The sequence below is a fragment of the Maylandia zebra genome, linkage group LG16, assembly GCF_041146795.1.
Source record: "Maylandia zebra isolate NMK-2024a linkage group LG16, Mzebra_GT3a, whole genome shotgun sequence".
Lineage (NCBI taxonomy): Eukaryota > Metazoa > Chordata > Actinopteri > Cichliformes > Cichlidae > Maylandia > Maylandia zebra.
In genome coordinates, this window is record NC_135182.1 from 34732110 (window position 1) to 34759107 (window position 26998).

The 26998-nt window shown below is 41.6% G+C and overlaps 1 protein-coding gene and 1 long non-coding RNA gene across 5 annotated transcripts in view; one reads left to right on the plus strand and one right to left on the minus strand.

Annotated features, from left to right (window-relative positions):
• Positions 1-18517: 18517 nt before the first annotated feature.
• On the plus strand, positions 18518-23679 carry LOC143413096 (uncharacterized). 3 transcript variants are annotated; one of them, XR_013093674.1, is made up of 3 exons: positions 18518-18808; positions 21177-21297; positions 23552-23679. It is a non-coding gene; the product is annotated as an uncharacterized LOC143413096 (long non-coding RNA). The 3 variants fall into 3 exon arrangements; XR_013093675.1 differs by lacking the exon at positions 18518-18808 and adding an exon at positions 19411-19538; XR_013093673.1 differs by lacking the exon at positions 18518-18808 and adding an exon at positions 19766-19856 and having other exon boundaries at positions 21174-21297.
• Positions 22977-26998, minus strand: part of LOC101470560 (neuropilin-2) — a 94313-nt gene continuing 90291 nt past the window's right edge. For both annotated transcript variants that reach the window (XM_004566014.5, XM_004566012.5), the window contains one exon: positions 22977-26611. In XM_004566014.5, the coding sequence (XP_004566071.1) occupies positions 26286-26611 (326 nt within the window). In that variant the 3' untranslated portion in view covers positions 22977-26285. The remainder of the gene's footprint in view (positions 26612-26998) is intronic.

The window sequence follows — 26998 nt, forward strand, 5'->3', positions numbered from 1 at the left end:
GGCCTGACAGCAGCAGATGTGTCACTGCTGTAACACCTGTAACACTCAGCAGTCGCCTCATTGTTCTGACACACAACAAAACTATTGACTACACTACACGCTAACTACACACTAACTACACAAGATTTGCGCTAAACATCTCAAATCTCTCACATCTCAAAACACCGCCGTCACTCCTAAAACTTCCCCCTTCCTAAACAACTAAAGGCCATGTTGCCATATCATTTTTTGATTGGTCGACATGGTACATTTTTCCACCAATAGGAAAGGGTGGGGTTTTTTTGGTGTTGTTTTTGTTCACAGGCTTTCGAGCGTTTTCCTTATAAAACGCCGTTTTTACCGTTTCTTCCCGCAGTAAATATAAACAACGACAGTATTCAGGAAGAAAACCAAACATTGCAGATATTTTATCATAACTCTGGTTTTACGTGGCCGATCAACACAATTTAAAAACTGGTATAAAGTCCACACTTTTTCCGTCAATTGTTCCGTCTGTCCTGCTCACATCTCCAATGGTTGTACAGGTTGTCATTAACGTGGCTTCACTCCACATCAGCCGCTTTGCTCGCTAAAATACCGGTGTCGGCACATAAGGACGCTGTTATAGCCTGTCAATGACATTGATTAGCTGCGTATATACGAATGTGAATCGCATTATTGGCTGGACTATGGGATAAGGTGGCATCGTTCTAATCCCATACTGGAGCAGCCAGTCACTCACTGACTAACACTACAAAACAGAATTGTTAAAGTTTAAATTTTAATTTCAATTCAGGTTAGATTATTTTTTGTGCACAACACAGATTTTCTGTGTGCAGAGACCGTGCCAGCAGTGCGCAATTGCGCACACGCACAGCTTAGAGGGAACATTGGGGTCGAGTGTGTCCTACGTGATCCATCATATCCCAGAATTCATAGCGAGCCAATTTCACTTTCCAACAATGGCGGCCGCTATTAAGTTTTAATATTACTCCTATTAAATGGCCTGTATTTATATAGCGCCTTACTAGTCCCTAAGGACCCCAAAGCGCTTTACATATCCAGTCATCCACACATTCACACACTGGTGATGGCAGCTACATTGTAGCCACAGCCACCCTGGGGCGCACTGACAGAGGCGAGGCTGCCGGACACAGGCGCCACCGGGCCCTCTGACCACCACCAGTAGGCAACGGGTGAAGTGTCTTGCCCAAGGACACAACGACCGAGACTGTCCAAGCCGGGGCTCGAACCGGCAACCTTCCAATTACAAGACGAACTCCCAACTCTTGAGCCACGATCGCCTTTACTCTTTTTGGGTCACAAAATACACTTGTAAGATATATTCAGACAAGAATGTAGCTGTGTAAACTTCAAATATCTGCTCGGTTTATCAAGACACCGCATATTTGCAGAAGTGCTCCAATGTTTTCGGAGACGTCTGTTACCCACCAGCTCGAAAGCTAGCCGGGGCGATAACAGCGAACTCCCTGCACATCATTTTCAGACCCCCGCAGTCTTTCGTTACTCGGGTTAAACATGATATATAAGTCACTTAGATAACTTAAAAATATTACTGTTTGGCTTTTTTCAGTGTTTTTTCTCTTTATGCTTCTATTACCAGCAGCTGGATAGTGTAGCAATAAGACTGCCAACAATAGATCGAATCCTTGCCGGGGTGCCATGTGTGTTGCTGTGGGAGGCAGGAAGTTGGACCCAAATGCAGGTCTCAAAAACAAAGCAATGAATCAAGGGAGTCAGCTTTATTCCTGTATCAAAGAACTCATACAAAAACCTCAGAAACTAGGAACACAGAACTTAAACCAGGAAACGTAGGAAGCTAGAAAAACCAAGGTAGGAAATGTAGAACTAAGACATTATCAGGAGCTCAGCAAAGAGGGCGTACAACGCGAAAATGGACAGAGATTAAATACACACAGGAGTAACGAGGGAATGGGAAACAGGAGGGAAACAGCTGGGACTAATCTGACATAACAAGGCAGGAGGAAGCAAAACTGAAAACACTGAACACAGGATACCATCAAGTCAAAGTAAAACATTAACTATAAGACAGACACGGAGATGCAGACTTAAGAAGACATGGCTATCAGGGAAGACAGATGATTAAACATGGAGACAGAACTAAACCTACACTAGAGACGTGACACACTAAGCATGGGAGGCACAGGAACAAAATATAAGAACTACAAATCGCAAAACACTGAAGAACTTAGAAAGCTAGAAAATACAAAAGACTAAACCATGAGAAAACCACTAACTCACAGAATATAATCAAAAACATAAACACTGGGTCACCAGTTATACATCAAACTTGGACGTCGTCTAGATTCAATATGCCAGCCGACCCATGTCTGTATACATGTGCATATACATACAGAGGTTTGATTGAAGGACACGGGAGGAGCCAAAGTCCAGGTGAAAGCAATCAATGACAGGTTAGGGCGGAGCAAGATGATCACAAAGGAGGGAAAAGAACAGAAAGCAATCGTGGAAGGAGACACGAAAAGAAAAAGAAAGCTACCCTTCAACATGACAACCCTGTGAGCACCATGTGTCCGGTTTCATGAACTGAAGTTTCGCGCTGTAAAAACAGTTTTATTCAGATTCCAAACCGTGTGGTGACGGCTTTTCATACGCCCACATAGGGCTGCTCAATTAATCGAATTTTAATCACGATTACGATCTGGGCTTTCAACGATCATTAAAAATGACTGAGCCGATTATTAGCCCCTCCCTCGTTTATCCGCGACACCTTAAAGGCCGGTCCGTGAAAATATTGTTGGGCATAAACCGTCCGTGGCGCAAAAAAGGTTGGAGACCGCTGATTAAGAGGACCCGAGGGAAGCTCGGAAAGCTAAGCAGGAGTTATTTGGAGAGGAGAGTGACTGCCGTTGGTTGAAAAGAGAGGTAAAAAAACTTCAGTGGTGTTGCACACTATTTTATATTATTTTTTAAAGTCATTGTTAACCCTTTAAATCCGGTCAGAGCAGCACGCTCCGTTTTGTGTAACTATTTTTAAATCCCTGTAGAACCTGAACCACGTAAGCTAGCGCAATAATTTGTTTTGCATATGAAACCGGAGGAGTGGTACTTACATCTGATGCCATCAGCTTGTCCTCGGTCACGGTTTCCTTCCACAAAAAGCTTTGCAAAAATTGCATAAAAAGCACTTGCAGGAACAAAAGCATAATATTCCAGAAACACGCTTTGCCGATCCGATCAGCTGTTCGTGACACTTCCCACAGTGAAACAGGCGTCAGCGCGAACTATCACATGTCCGCCATTTCCTCGCCAAAACCGGAAGTGACGTCATTTTCGCGGAAATGTAGTTTTTTTTACTTGTAGGCCTTAAAAGCCTATACTGGTCATGTTTGACTTTTCTGAATAGTTTCTGTGATGCTTAGAACTCAAATTGCACTGCTGGAAATAGTTTATTTTGATGCACCTGCTGTTTTCTTTGCAAATTTGCATCATAGGATTATTTTTTCATTTTTCCTGCAGTGTATATAAAAATTGGTGTATCTCCAAAATAAAACTATGAAGACACTCAAAATAAATTTCCTGTTGGTGTAAACTAGTTTTTGCAACTTTTTTGTATTTAAAGTTTTGAGGGATAAACCTCTTAAATTTGTCCAAGTAGAAATATATGTAAAAAAACAAACAAAAATGATTTTCAATTTTTTTTGTAGTTTATTGCACTTTTTTGCAATTAATGTAGTTACTATGGACTTAATGCATACATATTATTAAAATATGGGCTGTAACAGTTGTATAGCAACTTGAAATGCTCCCATAAATGGCACTACAACATGTAAAACAATAATATAAGCTCTGGCGGACTTGGTTCTATAGTAGGTCTTAAAGGGTTAAACAAATATCGTCAAATAATCGAGATCTCAATTTCAGTGAAAATAATCGTGATTATCATTTTTGCCATAATCGAGCAGCCCTACGCCCACATTATAATATCACATCTTTCTTTCAGCAAAAAGGGGACGGCGATTTAAAACACCGGGAGTTAGAACATGCACCAGCTAGTTTAAAGTGCCTTTCATCAGAGCCTTTCCTACTTTTCATCGTGGTGACTCATAATATAACCCAGAATATAACTAACATAGCACTTTAAGGATGGATACATGTGGGATGAAAGAAAGGTTTGACAGCAATGGCGTTGATGTGCAATTTTGTCCTGTTTATGTAACGTTAAATTTGATGATTAAGACGCTCCGCTTCTACCCTTCTTTTTTCAAAAAGAATCTTTCCAAGCATCGCTCTCCTCTGTGCTTCTCCGTCCTCGAAGATTTTAAATGTTTAAACAGCGACTGCGGTCAGTCATCAATCACGCTGACACAGATGATTACCGAACACACACGTGCACACGCGCACACAACCTCAGTCATTACTAAACACCTAATGGACACGCAGCTAGGCATTGGCCTTTAAGCACTACGTCTATCATGCACACACACACTATGCTCTCAATCACCGAAGCTCATTAGCCCTCTATTTCACTTCATCTGTCTTTCTGCTTATTTCCTTCCCTCTTACATTCATTTCTCTTCGCTTCCATCTCTTCCCTGCACTTTTTTCTGCCAAACACACCTCTCCCTCCTTTTTTTTTACTCTTTCCGTTAAATATTCCCCATCGTTTCTCCCCCTCTGTATCTCTGTGTCACATTTCAGTCTCTATTTCCGTCCAAAAGCATCTCCATCTCCCTCCGTCTATCCTCCCACCACCTACGCAGGGCGTCGTCCTCTGTAGTAAATCTTGTTCCCCGTTCTCTGAGGCTGATGCTGCCTGCAGCCCTATGCAGAGTGATAGATGATACAATATTGAGCCACTGTAAAGCTGCGACTGAGATCTAGGGTTCTCATAAGAGAAAGGCTTGCGTAGCCTGTAGGGAGAGAAATACAGGGAGGAGGGAGAGCAGACAGATGTACGTGAGAGCAAAAGAGAAAGAGGAGCAGAAATGAGGAAGAGACGAGCAAGACTGAAATAATATATACAGAGCAAGAGAGAGTAAAAAAGCAAGGGTGACTGGCACAAATACAGCGCACTGGTAACTGTGGTCGTGAATGATTTAGGTGCCCTGGCTAATGAAAGAGGTATAGTCTATTCTACAATGCAAAATCAGTTATTACTTACATATATACAGAAACGCTTAGGGCAGAAAAATTGAAGAGCATGAAACACCTAAAGTGAACATTTCATGTGCTCCTTCTTACAGAGCAGGACTCCTCTATGATAAACACTTTTAATTTTATCAAGCTGACGGTTAAAGACGGGGTTTCACTTTGCAACATGAAGTGTCTCAATAAATATAGTTTCATGACTCTGCTCATAAGAAGTGGTTTAAATTGAGGTTTCCCACCTTTCATGCATGTCTCTTAGAGCTGGGCGATAGAACGATAACGATATGTATCGCGATATAACTTTGACTCGATAGAGAAATTAAGCTATCGCGATAGACCTCGCCGCTCTTGTCCTCAAGAAAAAAAAAAAAAAAAAAGGTCAGCCAATCCAAATTAAGTAGCGCAGAGCCGAACCAATCACAGCCGCAGCGTCACGTCGTGTGACTTGTTACGTACAGCACAAGTGCCAAGCCGCACGTGTGTTTGTTTGGGAAGCAGCCAGCGGGTAATGGAGCCAGCGCGTAATGGAGGAAATGAGTGTGCCGACTAGAAAAATCAACCGAGCGTGACCGAAGAGAAAACAGATGATGCTTCCAACGCCGGAGAGATTGTCGAACGGAAGAGCCATAGAAGTTCCGTAGTGTGAAGGTATTTCGGCTATTTCAAGTCTGACAAAAAACAGAGTAGCGTGCACTGTAAATTGTGCCGAAAGCAAGTCTGGAAATACAGTAAACTGGTGCATGCGTCACACTGTGCGCCACGTTATTGTTTCGGTGAAATGAATTTCTACAATACTGTTAATTCTACTCTCTGCAGTGTTTAAATGCTTACATATACACACAGTTACTGTCCCTCCACACATACGACTCGGTTCTGCTTCTATGCCCCAGCTTTGTTTACTTTTTCCCACCGAGGCTTCTAGACTTCTGATTGGCCAACATTTCGGCACGGTTAGGAATCTAGCGCCACCTGCTGCTTTGGCATGTTCATAGCAGCGTTTTCCTTCATTTCTGCCTTTATGTGTGGACGGGATTATTTTTTAAAACGAAAACGGAAAATCTCCGTTTTCAAAGATACCCGTGTACGTGTGGACGTAGCCTCAGTCTCTGACTGGAAGCGCTAATTCGTCATTCGGCTTTTGTCAGACTAAAGTAACTGTTAAAACTGTTTGAAAAGCTCAGCTATACAACAAGGAGAGATTGAGAATTTCCTTTTAGTTCTCAGTTTATTTGATATTGACAAAAGTTAGTCAGTTTTGTCTGTTCTTCTGTAAAACAAACTAAGATTTATTTTTAGAATTAATATTTTGTTTCTAAGTGGAATTGACAATTTAGTCTGTTTCGTTTGTTCTATTTTGAAACTTAAACGCTTTAGCGGCTGCCTTTTGTGTAGTTTGCAATATTTGCCTTTATTTATCTGAAAAAGTCTCATGTTCCTTAAGTACATCTACCCTGTTGAACTTATTATGGGAAATAAATATTTAAATAAAAACAAGCTGCTGATTATTTCACATTTTACTTGTGAGCAATGGCACATTTAAATCTTACAAATATAGTTATTTGGCTTATATCGTGATAGATATCGTTATCGCCTGAAATGAAAAAAAACATATCGTGATATGAAAAAATCTCATATCGCCCAGCTCTAATGTCTCTCAATGCATCTTATTGAGTACAGCTCTATTTTTCCATTAGTCCTTGGAAGTCCTGTTGTACTCGTCGCTTGTGACGGGAACGGGGTCGCTGGCTGTGACTGAAAGACCAAAGAGCAGTTCAAAGTCAAAGAATCTGCAGGCTCCAAGATAAAGGTGCCACATGAGGAAAGGACAAGGTCAGGAGGATGCTTCTTCTCAGCTTTCACTCTGAAATGATCACTCAGGGTCAGATAGTAAATGCACTGCTCTACTGTAGCTTCCTGAGACATCAGAGGGAGACCTTCGTCTTCTCCTCCAGAATGAAACTCATGTTGAAAGGTGGCCATATTGCTATGCTGGTGGAGATCAAGCACACTGCAGATGCTAGGGCAATTAATCAGAACAAGACAGGAGAAGATGCCCAAGCATCCATCTTTGTAGAGGACAAATCAGGCACGAGTACCTGCCTCATCAACATTACCTCCACCGTGCTTGATAGATGGCGTGGTGTTCTTCGGATCACGAGCTGTTTCTCTCCTCCGATCATTCTGCTGCAACTTCATGTTGGTTTCATCTGCACAAACATCTTTTTCAGACTAATGCACACATATTTAGAAGCCTTCTGCCAATCAAAGTGTAACCAGTGGTTTGTGCTTGTTGTATTTGCACTCATAAAGGCATCTTTTGTGTGGCATATTGATTGTTGGAAATCCACAGTGAGAAAACTGCAGAAGTCTTTGTCAGATAATTTAAAGACTTACCTATATGTGTTCATGCAGCACCTTGCGAGAGAGTAAAGGAAGAGTACTCTTCTTATAGAGTATTCTTATACTGTAGTATATTTTCCTAAACTATACTTGGGGAATAACGGAATACATGTACCGGTGTTGCATATTTAAGATACAAAATATAAGTAACTGTATTCCGTTACAGTTACTGCTTAAATAGGTGATAATTAGAATACAGTTACTTTGTTGAAATAAATGGATTACATGGCAGTCTTTTCCTGTTTCATATGTTAGGCTATGCTCTCTCTGTTTTTGGTAATTCCACGCATTGCTGGAAACCCAAACAAAACACGCATTAAGAGGCTCTAATGCAGGGGTGTCGAACTCCAGGCCTCGAGGGCCGGTGTCCTGCAGGTTTTAAATCTCACCCTGGGTCAACACACCTGAATCAAGTGATCAGTTCATTACCAGGCCTCTGGAGAACTTCAAGACATGTTGAGGAGGTAATTTAGACATTTAAATCAGCTGTGTTGGATCAAGGACACATCTAAAACCTGCAGGACACCAGCCCTCGAGGCCTGGAGTTCGACACCTGTGCTCTAATGTAAGCATCCTGTTAATGTTGGTGGTGTCAGTTACACAATGGACCCAGAGCCAGCACAACCGAGCCAGCAGTGCACGGGCAGCAATGCATTTCTTACCTGGAAGAAGAAGAAAGGGGCGAAATCTGATCGTGCAATGCAAACACCTGTTTGCAACCAACCAAGCTGCTCTCAGCATCAAAAGACTCCCCCCTAAAGAAACATCTGGAAATAAGTTCTTTTTTAAAAAAAAAACTAACGTTAGCCTACTGCGGGTACCTTGTTTTAGTTGTAGTAGCTACCTGGGTTAGGTGTCACTTCAGTATCTTTGATGGAGTATTGCAGTGTGATTCATCACGATTACTGAAGGCTGCATTACGAATAATCATGTACAGTTGAAAGCAGAGAGAAAGAAAACATATTACTGTTACAGAAATAGTTTTCTACACGAAATCACTGCAAAAAGTGCAGCCTGACCTAATGTGCACCCTACTGTTACTCATTTTATATTAAGATTTAATAATCTAGTTGGTATTGCCTTCAGAACTGCACATGATTATTTGCAGCTAGCAGGTTGTTAATGCTATACATCAAGTCTAACAGAACTAACCTCAGCTAACGCCAGCTAATAATGTTAGCTCAGTGGCGAGTAGCCTTCAGTAATAATAATAAATCACACAGTAATACTACATTCACGTAGCTGTAAAAAGCATGACAATATATCAAGTAATCCAAAGTGTTCAGAATACGTTACAAACTACTACAGTTTGGGGCACGTATTCTGTAATCTGTAGTGGAATACATTTTAAAACTAACCTTCCCAACACTCCTTTATACTACAACACAACATTAAGGTCTAATTTTGAGATATAATGAAATTCTTATCAGAAATTATGAACAAAAACAACATAAAGAGTCAGGATCACCAAAACAAACCAAACCTGTGATTCCTCTTTTTAAAAGCCTTTTGTTCTTCAGGTGGGTGAAAGTATTCAACATATAGAGAGAATAAAACATGAAAAGAGAACAACAACAAAGGACAATAAAGGTTTGATCTGAGACAGAACAAATCAAATTAGAAAGAAATTAGTGGGATCGGTGTCTTCCCTTTGATCCGGGAGGATAAGAGAATTTTGGAGGTTTTATTGGATCAAGGAGGAAGTGGCTTTAGCGATAAGATGTGAGGGAAACAAAAAACGTTCATCGTCTTTGAACCATCAGCAAACACCAAGTTAAAGAAACAGACGTACGTGACCTGTGTGCTCTGTGTGTGTGTCCGATTCTTTGCCTCTTCATTACACACACACACACACACACACACACACACACACACACACACACACACACACACACACACACACACACACACACAGTGTTAGCTGCAGTGTCCAGACTACTTAGCAGAGCCACCTGTGTTTCCCTTTCACCAGTAATGACACGCACACACAGATCCCCACAGGGGTTCACGGTCATCCAAAAGCATTTAGATGAGGAACGATGTCCATTTCCTGAAAGAACGCAGCCCATGTCGTTATGCATGCTGGAGTGTAAAGATGCCGTTTTTGCATTAAGCTTCTGTCTCCTGCACACTGACTTATCTTTTGCACATCCTCTGATTTTAGTCTTTTTGTCGAGTTGGAAAGAGTTTGCTGACTTTGGTGAAAAATCAAAGCTTTCATGTAGTTTGTCAGTTTGCATTAGATGCCTAACACAAAAAATGAAACAAAGAGGAAAATCTGAGACTGCTCTGTGTTAGATGTTGGCGAGACTGGAAATGTAGAAGTGGAGCACAACACCAGTGAACAGAATATAAAGTGGAAGATGGAACGTTTCAAAAACACGAGTGTTTGGAAGGTTTATCCTGGTCCGTCTAGTTACATTTAGGTGTTAGCAGCTCTGGTAACATTCAGCAGTTTGCATGAATGTGTGCAGGTTTGCTGGTCTAAGATGCAACATAAAAGCCAACATTTCTTTTAAATCCACAGATCAGACCACCTGAGTGACATGCTGCATGTTCAGCAGCTCGGGTTGTTGCTAAACTTTGTCTGTTGTTTGGTGCTGGGCAGGTAGCACACAGTGGGCTTATCAAAGCTTCCTCACTAAAAACATATGCCTGCAGAGCATGACACAAGGTATTAGGAAGCCGCTGCTTAAATCAGGAACGAGCACTTATTTACAGCTTCACGCCGGGGTTTCTCGGGTCTGAGCGGTTGTTGCTCAAAATCACCAGCTGTCACTCACAACACGCTGAGAGGAGACCAGGGAAGGACACACAAAGGCACACAAGTGAAAGCACACAAATTGCATTATTTGTCACACATGCACTCATGCACCATGCTGTGCAGGGGTTGTTCTGGGTCTGGTAACCTTCTCTTAACTCAGCAGGAAGCAGAAGAACCTCCTCCATTCTTGCTCTCTTTCTTCACTTTAGCAAGTTGATAAATGGCTCAAACTGGTCTTATGTGGAGAACAACCTGTGCAAGGATCAATACTGTAAATGTATTAGGAGCTACCCAGATTACTGCCTCTACTCTGCTGTGTTTGATTTCTTTCTAATGGCATTTCACAATTTTTTATGTACTCGTGCAGGGTGACTTTGACTCAGGAGGTAGAGTGAATTGTGCACCAAGGTTCTGGATACTCCAGTGTCCACATGTTGAAGAGTCCTCGGGGAAGGTACTGAATCCCAAACTGCCCCAAGTGCATCCGCCAGAGTGTGAGTGTGTGCTGATTAGAAAAGTGCTTTAAGGGATAGAAAACAGTGCTGTATGATTGAGTGAATGAGGGCTGTGGCTGAGTGCTAGAAAGGAGATGTACCATTACCATCTGTGCAACATGCTTGTGCCTTTATGGCCTTCAGTACTTCTCATTTCCAGCCACATCGGGAGCTCTCGGTTGTTTCAAATAAACAACAAACAGGTAGGGTAATTTCCAACAAACAATGTGAAAAAAGGAGGAGGAAGAAATATCTTCCACTTGCATTATGACTGAAGATTTATTTCTCTTATACAAACTAAAGCAGTAACAATGAATCCCATGTAAACATACCGTATTTTCCGCACTATAAGGCGCACTTAAAATCCTTTAATTTTCTCAAAAATCGACAGTGCGTCTTATGTATGAATTCTGGTTGTGCTTACTGACCTCGAACCGATTTTATGTGGTACACGACCCTGTCAAAAATGCTTTAGTCCGACCTTGGTAAGCTACAAAGCTGCACCGCTTGATGGATTGTCAGAGAGTTGTCAGGCCCCTTGACTACGGCAACTGTAGTCAAGGGGCCTGGCGGAGTAATCTGGGTCCTAAACTCCGTCTGATTCAGGTCCCAAAGTCAAACAAACACTGCGGCATCACTGAGAGTTAAAAACTGTCTAAAGTCTTTCATCTTTAATAAAATGATCAGTGTTGCTGCTTTACCAGGTGTAACAATTAAGTTTAACATCCAGGCATCCATGAAAACAGAATTTATTACATTTAACGGAGTTAGAAGTTAGCAGGAAGTTAGCAGGAAATTAGCTCGCTAGTTTCCACCTAAACATGATATAGCATGTTCTGACTGAGAGATTTGTTAAAAATTCAAACGTACAGCTCTGCTATCACTTCCACCATAAATGAAGACAGAAAACTAGACAGAAGTGACGTTTGTAGGGTTACTGAAGTTGGACTAGCTGGTATATGATGATGATATGATCATCATTATATACCAAAGAGTGATCGCCAGCAACACAGCTTGTTAGCATAACATAAACATAGTGAAGCTGGAGGATGAACGCTAACTTTTTTCCACTTAATAAAAGTTAACTTGAGGGTTCCTGATGGTCAGGGACAAATGCAATCGCATGGCAGGATGCTGTAAACAGACCAAACTTCAGTCAGAAGAACAACTGAGATAATCCATCCACAATACGAAGCTAGTCATTAATATACTGCAACAACATGGGAATAGAGCAGCTGTGAGAGAATTCAACAGTAATGAATCAATGGTACGGAAGTGGAGGAAGCAAGAAGAACGAGTTGAGTAAAGTTTGACCTATCTAACTGTTTTGTTTCGCTTAATGCGCCTTATAATCTGGTGCACCTTATGGTCCGAAAAATACAGTAAGCACGAACATTTCAAAATAAGACATTGTGAAGAATGGACTTGTCCCCCAACTCCCTGAATCGCAGAGGTTCTCATCCTCTCAAGCCTGATCTCACACAGTGCAGCATCATCACCTGAGGTGGTTCACCTTAACACAAATGTTAAAATTATGGAAATCTTAAACCTCTATGCATTATTAATCAGGCATGAAATTAATTTTAAACCAAAAGTGGACATCTGAAGTTTTCCGATCTCATGCACCGGCACGGTCTCGCTCCTTGCTCCATCGGATACCGATGTTTGGTCGGGATCTAGAGCCCCATGAGTGCCATTTTCAAGAAAGTAGTCTAATAAAGTTCAGCATGAGTCTCTTAACATCTGACATAGACGCTGTGGGACTGAGTGTCACAGTGCTCTGTGGTAAAAGGGTGAATTTTAACCAAAACCATGTATTTCCCGAAATTTTAGTGATTAAATCTAAACAAGTAGTTTTGTTGTCTAAGGCTAACCGTGCAGTTTTGGTGTAAAAATAATCTCATTACTCAGACTCGTCTGGTTGGCAGTCATGTGAATGTGCCATCAGGCGCTCCATCTGTCTCATAGTGCAGACTTTAGTTGGTTGTTGTGTTCACATCAGAGAAAATGCTCCTCAGCCTGTGTGACAAGGCACCCGAGAGGACCAATCATCAACAATCAGTGCTCATCGCCGGGTCAGCTCTAGGCAAAGAAAATGTTTTCAGTTAAATAAGTACTTTGATAAGGTGAGGGAGGTTTGTTGTCATGGTTATGCTAATTAACACATGGTTAAGGTTTACAAAACAATTATCGTCATGATTGAAAAAAACTTACTTACTAACTTTTATTTTCTGGAAATAAAAAGCAGACAGTTGCCTTCTTTTATAACCTGATCCTCCAACACGCCATCCTGTAAAAATCCCCAGATTTTTCTCCAAGCAAAAGAAAACGTGAGTGAAAAAGATAAAGTAACTACAGCCTCCTGGATTTAAAAAAAGACCTCACGATCAGTCGTCTGTTTAACATTTAAAAGACATCATTAAACTCCGGTGGCTGCCTCTGGCTTTGGAGAAAATGGCAGTATTTGACTCCCTGCGATGAAAAGGCACGGGTAGCACCGTGACCCCAAACACCGGTGTTTGCATCCAGGTTCTGATCTGTGGACGGGTGTGAAAATAAAGGTGCTTTGAGTAAAGACTGAGAAAAGATCAAGCTTTGATTAAAACTTTAATAAAGTCTTTGACTTTTTTTTTTTTTAAATATTTAACCAAGGTTATGATCTTCTTCTAACCTTAAACAGAAAAAGTTCATCTTGCTTCAGTTTCTAAGACCAGCCGTTAGCAGGAATACAGATAAAATAGACTGCCTATCAACATTTTCCTTATGTGGCTCACTGGATATCTTACTTATATCAACACAGATGATGTTGTTGCATTTTTATGGATTAACAGTCACATATATTAAGGCACATTTTTAGTCTCTTTTGCATTGGAGCTCCTTTCACTCAACCACAGGTAACATCCTCTGTTTTTGTACCTTGTACAAATGCACACAGGCGCACAAAGGTACCACAAAATAAAATAAAACCACACATCCAAACATGTCGATACACATACATGCGCTCTTAAAGGCATTCATCTGTCACTCTCCATCAAGCAGTGAATAATACACCCATCATTCAGCAGTCCAATAAGCACACGCTGCCCTGAGCTGCTGATAAATGCACAACACAGTGAAACACAAAAACTTTCTCAAACACACAAAGAAAACCACACAAGTACAAATAACCCTGCATCACACACATAGACAAAACCCCACATACTGTACACACACACTGTGAGTCATGATTGATGCTTCGAGGCTCTGTATACATGTGAAGCCATGGGGGCATTATTATGAAATTATTGATAGTGGACTTTCATCCCCTTGAGAGGTAAAAGGAAACACGCACACAAAGGAAGCCTGGTGAAGACAGAACTGGCCTACATCATACATCATTATTTTTCTTTCCTTTGGCATCATTATGTGACATTTTTCATTAAAAAACATCACAGAGCACCGGAAGCCTCTTTTCCCTCTAAAGAATGACACGAAATGCTGCAAAGAGAACAAAGGCAGCTATTAAATCACATTGTTGCTGGCAGGTGGTAACAGTAGTTTCAGGCCTGTATGCAAATTGATCACAATAACTTGCAGAGTCCATCAGGAACACATTTGTAGATCTTCCTGTAATATGTCTGTAATCATTCCAGCTGAACAAATTGTCCCTGACCCGACGTATATTGGTTTTATTTCCTCTTGGACAACATTCAAGCTTCCTTAATCCCTACTATCATTTACTAATAATCATACCATTCAAACTGCGTACCACAGGGATGAGTGTGTAGTAACTGGATACATTAAATGCCTTTTTTAAAAACCCTTTGTTAGAAAGTCCTTTGCAAGCAACAAACATCTAAAGCCTGAAACTGATGGATGTGAGTAAAGAATGGGTTTCCTCCTTTGGCAAGCCTCCACTGCAGCTGTGTTCAGCTGTTTGTTTTCCCCTTTAGCTTTCTCTTTAGGAAGTGAAATTTCTGTGAACAGTTGCAAAATATTTGACAAATGCCCAGGTTTCCCCTCTCACTGTGTCTCTTTGGGTTATTCTCCATCTGTACTGGAAACTGAATGAAGAGCTCTAAATCTGACAGAAAATGAAAGAATGAGTGAAAGCTCACACATAATCTCTGTGTATTTTCTTAATGGTGTTATTGAATTTAAAATCCTGCTCCTCACATACAAGGTCTTAAATAATCAGGCCCCATCTTATCTTAATGACCTTGTAGTACCATATCACCCTATTAGAGCACTTCGCTCTCGCTCTGCAGGCCTACTTGTTGTTCCTAGAGTATTTAAAAGTAGAATGGGAGGCAGAGCCTTCAGTTTTCAGGCCCCTCTTCTGTGGAACCAGCTTCCAGTTTGGATTCAGGAGACAGACACTATCTCTACTTTCAAGATTAGGCTTCAAACTTTCCTTTTTGCTAAAGCATATAGTTAGGGCTGGACCAGGTGACCCTGAATCCTCCCTTAGTTATGCTGCAATAGGTGTAGGCTGCTGGGGGACTCCCATGATGCACTGAGTCTTTCTTCTTCAGTCACTGTGTGTTAATAGACCTCTCTGCACTTAACCATTAATTATTATTAACCTCTGTCTCTCTTCCACAGCATGTCTTTATCGCATCTTCCTTCTCTCACCCCAACCGGTCGCAGCAGATGGCCCCGCCCCTCCCTGGTTCTGCTGGAGGTTTCTTCCTGTTAAAAGGGAGTTTTTCATGTGATTGTTGGGTTGGTCTCTGTATGTATTATTGTAGGGTCTACCTTACAATATAAAGCACCTTGAGGAAACTGTTGTTGTGATTTGGCGCTGTATAAATAAAATTGAATTGAATTATTATTTAGCGATAAAATTTGGTGTAATTTTGCATCTTTGTGGTGTTAACTGCAGATCAGTTTGTCGAGTGTTTAATTTTGAATAAACAATAAGTTACATTTTAAAATCCAAACACGTCATTCAGTGTAAAACGTTTTTATTGCAGTTAAAGTGAACTTACTGAACCTGAATATTAGGAACCTGATAAAAAAAATGCTGGACTGAGGTTTTTGTATCTAAGCTCCTCATACATTCAGTCTGTTATTGACACTGATGATTGGCTGGACCTTGTTGTAATGAATTATATGTCTGCCTCATGGAGAGTGCTCTTCATGTGACCGGATGTTGTGAAGTGGTCTTCTTTATGATGCTGTGATCACATATCATCGTGTTTCAGACACGTTTGTGTTTGTGCTGCAGAACTCCCCGGTGCAGTAATTGTTTGAATATTTTTGGCCACCCTTAATGTTCCCTGTTATCTCACCAAATTATTGTTTTGTTTCTGCAGCCTAAGGATGGCCTGCCTTTCCTGTTTTTTGGTGTTTTTTGTGTGCTGGGATCTTATTTGACCACACGTTGTGACAGCAACAGCTTCCAAATGCAGATGCCAAACTTGGAATGGTTTCGAGACAGTTTAGCTGCTTTATTGATGAATAAATAGCCCACACCTGTCCATGAAGCAGCTTTTGATCACTGTCCAATTACATTTGGTGCCTTGAAAACAGGTCGCTACATTTCCTGCAAACTCTGTCTCCGGTTTATATGTCGATACTCTAGAATTAAAGCTTTGTAGGATAAGTTATGTCTAAAGGCAGAGAATGGTTTGTGTTTTTTCTGTACATCATTTTAAATCTGAGCATGAAAGCTCAATAACAGATTTAATGGATGACATACTTAAACATCCGTCTCTGCACATTACTTAAGCATAACCTCGAGAGCTTTTTGCCTCACATCAGTGAAATTATATACTGTTTCTATGCAGTTTTCCATACATAGAGCTGTGCAGACTTCCTCCAAGTGTTTATTTTAACAAACATAATCAGAGACAAACAGGTGAGCGTCCAGTGGGGGCACCCTTCCCCACGATACTGAGAGCCAGAGCTAAACCGGAGTCTAATTTTGTGCAACATTGAAGCGAACACGCAGTGCGAGGCTGCTCAGTAGGCAGATCGAGTTTGATCCAACACATATTGACAGGTATGTGTGGGTACGAGCCTTTGCAGTGAGGTAAAGTTGGTTGTGTGGGTTAGGAGAGGAAGTACAAAACACAGGCTGCTGGTGCCAACAACACCCCCTGAAACGCACACACAGAAACACAGACACACACACGTGTGCGCTCACACTTGTGCCACCTACCCAGATGAAAGAGTTGGCTCTGTGGCAGACCACTGCGCGGCCCTCTTGAGGGTTACTGCTGCTATTTCTGGGATAAGGAGTCAGCAGGCAGGCCTGTGTGCATTGTACAGCATGTTATTTCGCAGGCATTGGAGTATGTTCCATATCTGAAGAGAATGTGTGCGAGTGACTCCTGCTGCAATCATACTGAGGCTTGAGCTTCATTATTAAGTAAACACACACACAGACACACACACAGTCCTCCGAGGGGAGAAACCACAGCCTCGGATTGCTGAAGAGTCTTAATGTCAACAACTGCCTCTAAAAGCACAAGTGTTTGTGGCTGAGCAGCAGTTTAAGATAAGCCGAAGGCTACTGAACGGAAAGACTGATATCATCGCAGCAGAATGTGCTTGCTGTAATGGTGACTGATGGCACGTTCACGAATTAATCAAGAGGGGTAAAAAATGAAATATGGAAGCAGCAGGTGAAGAAGACACTTGTGATAAAATGTTTCATAAGAGAAGCGATGCAGGAACGAGGGAGGCATGTTTGAGATGATTTACAGTAAGAGAGAAGACATGTTGGGGAAAAAGCACAGGTGGTAAAGGAAGAAGAAGAATGATGCAATGAATGATGCGATCTGCAGTCACGGAGACAAGAAATTACACAAAGAGCAGAGGCTTCATTTTAACAGCGAATCATGGTGTTAGTCATGATTTGGGCTTCTAAGTATTTTAGTTTTAGTTGACTAAATATCATGAGATCATAGTAGACTAAATATAAACTCAGACTGTCGTGTTTTTACCAGTGTGGCGCTCCACACAGTCTGCAAAGTTTTCTTGAGAGCATTTATGAAATGTGTCAATGTGTCTGCTCTTTCTTTCTCCCAAGCACTGACGCTCTGTCATGCTGTCGTGAGAAACGGGGATCTAATTCATCGAATGTGCGCATCTGACTTTTCTGCACAAGGAGGCTACTTCTGATTGGACTTATCGCTCCAGAGTATTTTCATCTCATTTTCATTTGTTAATGAAAGTGTGTGCACATTTCATCATAGTTTTCTGTCCTCGTGCGTTAGTTTTTGTTTAGTTATCATCTTGTTTTGATGAAACAGTTTATTGGTCAACTGGAAGCCCTTCTAAACAAGTTCAGTCTTTTTTTTACTTGTGCTGTCTTTGACCTTTAACATGCTAACTGAGGTCTGTAGAGTCTGAGATGGAGCTCTGGGGTTTTTTCTCAGTTTCTCTGAGCAGTGCACGGTGTGACTTCCGGCTGAATTGGATGGGACGTCCAATCCTGGGATCTTTAAGTCTGACGTCATTAGCTGTTTCCGGGACCAAACTCCGCTTCAGGTCCCAAAGTCAAACAAACACTGTGGCATCACTGAGAGTTAAAAACTGTCTAAATTCTTTCATCTTTAATAAAATGATCAGCGTTGCTGCTTTACTAGGTTTAACTATTAAGTTTAACATCCATGAAAACAGAATTTATGAAGTTTAACAGAGTTAGAAGTTAGCAGGAAGTTAGCTCGCTAGCTTCCACCTAAACATGATATAGCATGTTTTGACTGAGAGATTTCTGAAAAATTCAAACGTACAGCTCTGCTATCACTTCCAACATAGATGAAGACAGAAAACTAAACAGCAGTGACGTTTGTAGGGTTACTGAAGTTGGGCTAGCTGGTATATAATTATGTGCTACGTGGTGGCTAGCTACACAGCTATGTTAGCATAGCATAAACACAGTGAAGCTGGAGGACGAATGCTAACTTTTTTCCACTTGATAAAAGTTAACGTGAGGGTTCCCAATGGTTAGGGACAAATGCAGTTGCATGGCAGGATGCCGTAAACCAGCAGTCACCAACACCCGGGCAGGTCCGTGAGTCATTTTGTGAGTGGATTTATTTTTTTGTATTCATCCGCGACACCTTAAAGGCCGGTCTGTGAAAATATTGTCGGACATATGGCGCAAAAAAGGTTGGGGACCGCTGCTGTAAACGTACCAAACTTCAGTCAGGAGAACACTGAGATAATCCATCCACAATACAAAGTTAGTCATTAATATACTGCTGCATGGGCTGTAGTTTCATTGTAAGGGTTTAAAAACTGAGCTTTAAAATGAACAGTGGTAATAAAAACTGAGAGAGGCCGACAGTGATCACTGACTGTTTTTAGGGGCTTGTTCAGATTAAACACAAAACATTAAAACATGTTAAAAACACAACAGCCTTGTAGTTTGGACCAGAAAGCAGAGTTCACACGTCATCACTTAAAGACCGGATTAGCAGCTGTTTTGAATGGTTTCCACTTGGCAATAATCTTTCTTACTGCACAACGATGGACTTTAACGGTTTATAAATGACCTTATAACCCTGATAAGCTTGATGAACAGCAACAGTTGCTTCTCTCAGATGTCTTTCCAAACTGCCAAAACATCTGCTTTCATCCAGGTGCCCACACTTACTGATGATGATTAATTAGTGCATGTGAATAGCATCACCTGGTTGCAGTCCAGGTGTACTTTGTTTTTGACTCGCTGCTTCTGCAATTTGGCTTAGTTTTTGTTATCAAAGAGACATAAAGACAAAAACCATTTTATTTCACACAACCAATTCACTCAGGTGAGTCCCTCAGTTTACTGCAACTTTTTAATTTGGCTACTTTTTCAGGCACACTTGCCAGCACCTGGCAGGAGGCCAAACAAATAAAAAGCCAGAAATCAGAAAGCAATAAACCTTATGCTGTGATTAGATTTACAGCAATCTTATTTGGACATGTGTAGCGAGGAAAAAAAAGAAAAGCTTTTGTCTGATGAAACATAATTTGATTTAGCAGCGTGCAGCCAGTGAGTTTGGGACATTAGCAGAGCAGGGTGCTGGAAGCTGCCAAGACCGTCTCACCAGGCGCCCACCCAGGTGGGGAGGAATTGATTTTATATGGTAAAGAAAATATTTTGCACTTAACTTCCTTTCTGTCCACTACAAAATGCCAAAATCTGATTTAGCAAGAGAGACTAAAGCATGCAAATCAGATTTCTACTGCATTGTTTTAAATATCCTTTTCTGTTCTGTCCACTCCTCTAAAATATCATTGCAGCTTTATTCAGTCGATATGATAATCATATAAAGTGCAATGGAAATGATTATGTCTATAAATGAGAAGTTATTGTAGGCTATTAAGGGAACAGTTATAATACATGTTTTTATCTACACTTCCAACAAAGCTGAAAAGGATAAATGTCCTTCTGCACAGTGCACATCGCTGCTCTGCACACACATAAGAATGCAAGCTCACGGGGTGATGTGTGAGGTCGTAATACGGCCAAAAATTGAACTATTTAATGCACCTTCCTTTTACTGATATGATTTTGTTTATTGGGGTTGTTGCTGCCGTGTTGGGTTAAAGAAAAATGTTCCCAAAGCCGCTGGATTTCTGCTCGTCCATTTGATCCTTGAGTATGGATTTATGCACGTAAGCAACCCGAGCCAACAGCTGGAACAGTTTTATGCAATGCAGAGTCGGTTCACCTAGCAGCTCGGTTTTACTGTCTTCTAGTAAAAACACAGACTTACTGTATGCACAGGGCTGCCAGTTGCTGATGCACGCTATTCAGCACAGAGGAGAAAAAAGTAGAAGTTAGGTACCAGTTGTGGGGCATCTGCCTCCATGATATCTAAATGCAAACTTATCAAAGCCAGAGAAGGACATCCAGACTGAGCTTTACTCGGTAATAACACCAAACTTTAAAAAAGCATCTATTGTAAAGGTCCAATTAGTCCAAGACAAACTGGCTTTTTCTTTATTTTTTAGAAAACAATTTCAGCACTATCAAACAATATCATATGAACATATTATTACTATTTAAAACATTCTTTGTTCCCCATTTCTTTGTCTGATTTATTGCCTTGCTATCAATCACCAGAACAGCTCCAGTTCCATCCAGAAACTTTTGGTTTTGATCAAGAGAAACAAAACGATGAAACATGGAATATGTCCTGTGTGTGTGATCAGTGATTCGTGCTTCTGAGCAGAGTTAAAATCTGTGTTAGTAGGTTACACTCTCAGCAAATGCCAACCACAAGAGACACGCCTGAAGTGTGAGTACAAAGTGTGTGTGTGTGAATCTACAGGCTTGCAGACGTTCACACTGGTACACTTGAGTTTGCATGAGCCTCTGTTCAAGAGCGTTGGCTCAGTGCTCGTGCAGAAACTTTGACTTGTGTTCATGCGTGTGCTGTTGTGTGTTTTTATGTCAGCAGAAAGCGTGAGAACCAGGTCGGTCTCCCGAGAAGAAGAAAAACAGTGAAACGATGGAGTGATGAATAAATGAGGGCAGGAGCGATGAGAAGAAAGAAGAGAAAGAAATGCTGATGCCGACAGGTCAGTGGTAACGGCTCTCTGAGCTAATTACACGAGGCTAAGAGCAAACTTCAGTCGTACTGCACAGAGTTACAGCCAATTAAAAACAGTATAAAGGGGAGCAGATGGTCAGGGATGTTGGGCAGTGCAGGAGAAATGGTTTTCCTATATTGGACCTTCTCTCACTGTGGTTTCATATAAACTGCTGGTGTGCTGCCTCCGTCTTAAATCTGGTGCTTTATGATGCACACACACACACACACACACTCTTGTAATTGCACACAATGCATGCCGTGCCCAACTGTAAGGCAGTTATCCAAAACTGTTGTCACTTTGGGCCCATCAGTACTCTCACTGTTAAGATAAATTATTTGAGTGGGTGACAAATTTCCTGCTGTGATCTTCCAGCTAGTCTCCATCAGGCGTGTGTGCTTTGGTGTGTTTTCATGGGTGCGTGTTAATTAGGAGCAAGCTTTCACGACTCGATTAAATGAAGAGAATCTTTGATCGTTCCTTCTTTGCCCTCTCACGGGTACAAACTCCAAAACAGCCTTAGGACACAAAGTGTGAGGGTGGAGGTGAAGGAGAGAGGGAGCGTAGGAACCAGGAGAGGCAGCGCTGGTTTCTCTGTCTGCTGGCTCGTTCACGTGCTCACAGACGTCTGTGGTTCATAACACCTTCTGACCTCTGCGTCCTCTTCACTTCTCAGCAGCTCAGTTACATTTGGTGAAGCTCAGCCCTGCTTTTGTTCCACTCATCCTGCTGCAGCACATGTCCAACAAGTGGAGGTGTTCATACAGCCAGCATAGCTCTGATCTGTTCATGGAGACCCCTCAGTGATGTAATACCCAATAATAAAATGCATGTGAGCTAGTGAACGTCCTATCAGCTGCAGCTGGGCCTAATAACAATGAACAAATGTTAGCATAATATGCAAAATTAAGCTTTAATAATGTCAAAATAGAGACATTATTATTATTGTTTTTACACCAGGAGTAACTACATTTGGAGAGAAGGATGGAGAGCCAGGCCGTCAGCTGCAATGCTAATAATCTCTGAATGATCTTGTAATATAAAACTAGCTGCCCAGCAAATCATGACAAACTAGTTGAGTTCAGTTTTTGTGTAACTTGGCTTCTTGACAGCTGCCTTTCCGCTCAGATGATTTCTGATGAGGCTTCAGTGAACAGCAGATGGATCAGCTGAAGGTCCAAATGCAGATCTCAGGTCCTTGCTGGTTTTTTCCTGCTTCTTAAGGACGTGACTTTTAGGTTTTTAGGTGCCTGAAAATATGATTTCAAATTTGTTCTTTGCTAAGATTTCTGGGTTTTATGTGTAGACAAAACACCAGTTCATCCCATCTCGTAGGTGTGTTTTTTAAATCCCTGAATGATTCATAGTCCAGAGTTAATTGTCTTAACAAGCAAGTAGACATTCTTTTGAAAATGCTCAGGCAGGAGGACTAGACTAAACATGAGTGGGGGGAAAGCCAGTGCCCACAGAAAAACTTTAACAGCCCTCCAGAGAGCCTGGACCATCAAGACCAGTTTAAATGAGTCTGCATCCTTGGAAAAAGCAAAATACAGAGAATATAGAGACGCTGGCTCAAGACTTTTGCACATGTGATGGAAATTTCTTTTATGTATGTATGTATATATGAATGTATACATATGAATATAAATAAACACAAAACACCAGACTACATGTTGTTTAGCCTTTATTAAATAATAATAATAATAATAATCATAATAATAATAATAACATTAAAAAAAGAAATTTTTCTGTACAAAGTCTACAAACAACAGTTTGAATAATCTGGCCAGTGCCGTAGGTTTGTGTTGATGTAGTGTACATATGTGTGTCTGTCATTAGTGTGTGTGTGTGTCCATCGAGACAGAAGAGGTAATACTATGTGGACTTCCAGAAGGAATGAGTGAGTAAAGTCACGCAGGAGGAGAGACAACTTCATGAGTGTGTGTGTCTCATTGTTTATATAGAACTGTTGCAATATATTCTCTAGTCATGTTTACAGTGTGTGTGTGTGTGTGTGTGTGTGTGAGACAGAGAGAGTAAGATATCAGTTGGGAGAGAGAAAGAGTGAGAGAGAGCAAGCAAGAGAGACATAATGAGAGAGCTCCAAGGCACTTGGAAAACAGTCCAATGAAAACACAGTTAGATGGACAGAAAACTCTCCGTCTCCCTCCATTGTTCCCTTCCTTCATCTCTCTTTCAACACCTTTTACTATTCCCTTCATCTTCTTTGTTTCCTTAATAGGCCTCCTGGCTATATCGATGCGTGCCCTTGAAAGAGGAGAGAGGAAGACAGAGAGAAAGAACGGGGGCTGCAGGCAAAGATGCACCGAGCGCGACACGTTCTCCTCCTACATCCCCCCCGTTTCCTCTGCTCTTTGAGTTTACACCGTAGAAGATAACAACGTGATATTTCACAGGTTCAAAATAAAATCAAAACCTACTTCCTAGGATTAAGGTTTCATCTGTAAAAGAAAGAGGCGGAGTTCAACGTTTAGTCCTCCAGTCTGAAGTCGTGTGTGTCTCTCATCGTCCACCTGTCCTCCTCACGCTCATCTTCTATCTTTTATTTTGTTTGCTCTTTACTTTCGCAGTCTTTGGATACGCTCACATGCACAGAATAACTGGATTGGATATTAATTTAATTAAAGTTGATTTAATGTTCCCAGTTGAAACTTTGTGGATGGATTTTCTTCTATTAAAAAATATTAATTATGCTCAGTAATTTCTTAAATAACACAAGTGAAGTTTGCATTAGAAAAATCTATATTTCCCCAAACTTTTCTCTGTCTGAACACAAGGTTTGCAGATATTTTTAACATCAGTGTTTTTTTGTTAGAGCACTTCGGGGAATATTAAAGCCGACCTCGAGTCGGCAGGACTCCAACCAAACATGGTTTCTTTTTAGAAATGTCAAACAAATTACTGGGCGTTGATTCGGTTAGATATTCATTTGCAGCACTTTCATAAATGATTAAACCTGTGATAGAAGCTGCATCTTTATCCTGCTTTTCACGTGTTGCATCACAAAGTAAAACCTGTGTTTTTTGTCAAATTTGCACGTTTACCTGCTTTTTCTTTTGCAGTCTCACTAAATGTTTTGCCACCAATAACATTTCTTTATTTTGTGACTCAATTGCGTGCATGAAATACAAACAAAATAGAAACACAACAGCAGAAACACACCTGGGATGCTATCAGCTGTCGAAGATACCTTTAAGAAAGGTAAGAAAGGCTCAGTTTAGGCTAAATGATCGATTGCTTGGTATTTTTTTTGAATAACACATTTGGCACTTGCATGTAAACACAACCATTTATTTGTCTTTGCCTCTGTCTTCCTCTCTACCTGTGTGTGTGTGTGTGTGTGTGTGTGTGTGCCTCCTCCTGTTTATCAGTCTCTCCAGCAGCACTGGCCCTCCTCGATGGCTGTCCTCCGATACAGCGTATACTGTAGTTAGCTTAAGGCTCGATTGTGTGTCCGAAAAAGTCGACAGTGCGATTTCCGTTCTCCTCCTGTAGTCTTTCTTTCGCCTTTCATCTTTGAGCGGCCTTTGTTTAGAAGGGTAAAGTGGTGGATAAGCGGCGTGACGACTCATCGCTCTTAATCCCCGCAGCCCTACCGTGCACATACAAGGCTCTTTGGCAATCCATAGGTTGCAATAAAACAATCACTGACATTTTCTTCACACAGTGTCTGTCCATCATTTGGGCATCGTACAGTTTGGAAAGCAAAAAAATAGAGATATATACCAAAAACAAACTCTAGAATACTGAATCTAAAGCACGACTCCATAACAGCATGTTAGATTTTGATAAACCTCTGATTTTCTGCCTTACTTTATCTTTCCTCTACTCTTTGTAAAGACTCATAATCTGTAATGGAAAATAGGCCAAAATAGCTAGTAAAGGACTGAAAGAACACGTAAGACCGTGGAGTCCAACACAATGCTAAAATAAAAGGCTAAAAAAATGGCATAAGAGCTCTACAGGGCGGCTACGAACTGAAGCTGGCTTTTCTTTACCTTTTTTTCCCAAAGAGACACAAGTCTAAAACAGAACAAAAACAGTCACCATTACTCTTCTATGCCACTGGTTTCACGAAGCGCAGACCGGGGCAGACAAAGGAGCGAGCGAGCGCCACATGGCAGGCTAATGGACGTTAAAAACTCACAGAACTCATATCCAACACTTTCAGAAACAAACCAAAAAAAAGAAAATGTCCTTTTTCATACTCCTTTCCTTCTTTGCCATTAGAAATCTAGATCATTTGAGTTGTGTGGTTCAATATCTTTTTTAACTTTTTTTGGAGGGGGGGGGGGGGTTAGGCATTCACTTGATATGTGTTGATTTCAGTCAAAAATGACCCACTGAACCCACCCACTGGTGCCCTGTGGAACATGCTTCTGCTGTTCGCGCTGAAGTTTCACGTCTGCGTCAGTCACGAGGGCGGATCATCAAATTCCTTTCTTCATCAAGAATCCCAACATTTTAGCCCAGACTGTGCTGCCATTTGTAGTCCAAATGTCCAGACTGTCACAGGTGCTGTAGTCCATTCTTCTCGATGTCATCCCAGTGGCTCGTGGGTAATATTCAATGGTAGATCAATCATTAATACTCTTTTTTTTTCATTCCTTCATTCAATCACAGGCTTTTATAATCGAGCAGGCTGTCTCCTGCAGGCAGAGGAGAAAATGGACTATAGGCGGGGGGAGACGGGGGTCACATGTTCCCCTAGTTTAGGCCTCGTAGCATGTAGGGGAGATAAAGATCACAAGTTCCCACTGGCACATAGACAATCGGGGAAACTCCGGGTTCACCCCGTTAGACATCAGAGCAAGGGGTTAGCGGGGCATTAGGTAGGGGACACGGGGGTCGAGATTACAGATAGTGCTTCGTTTTCAAATTGTCTGAGAACAAGATGACTTGCGGGGGCTCGCGTCTTCCCCCACCATCACTCTCCAGAGTTCCCCTCTGAGTTCTCATGCCTCTGAGCAGCACCTCTGCTGGTTCATCTTAACTTTATGCTTGATCCCGTCGTACAGCTCAAAGTTGTAGTTCTCCAGTGTCGTGGAGGAGCGCGAGGAGAGCCCGCTGTAGGAGCACGTGCAGTAGAGGAGGAATCCCGCGCACACCGCTCCCAGCAGGACGCCTAACGAGCTCATCACGATGATGGTGAGGAGGATCGGGTCGAGCGTGTACAGCCAAGCGTTGTCCTTGTCCTTCTCTGACACCAAGGTGACGGAGGGGGGGTCCATGTTGGAGGAGGGGGTGGAGAAGGAGGATGGCCACCCTGGGAACACATAGTCTGGAGAGAAAATAGGAAATCTTAGCAAGCTGATGTATTCAAGACCACAGTTGTTATTGATTAGCAACTTTGGAAAACGTAATGCAATTAATTACTCTAAAGGTACGATCTGGTGCATGTGGTGAGGGCTGAAGTGTGCACTCCTACTTAGTAAGGCAATCGGGCTAATCCGAATAATGAATGTGTACACACGAACGAGCCAATCCACAATTAAGTGCTGCATTTGGAGTGTTTTATGGAAGCACACACTGCAGACAAGCAGGAAAGCTGTAAACAGACAGTAAACAGACTTGTTTAGCGAGCTAAAAGCTGAGTACTCTCGTCTTGTTTCTGTCAAGGGGCTGAAAGAAACAAGGAGCAGTGGGCACACACACACATGTAATCTGT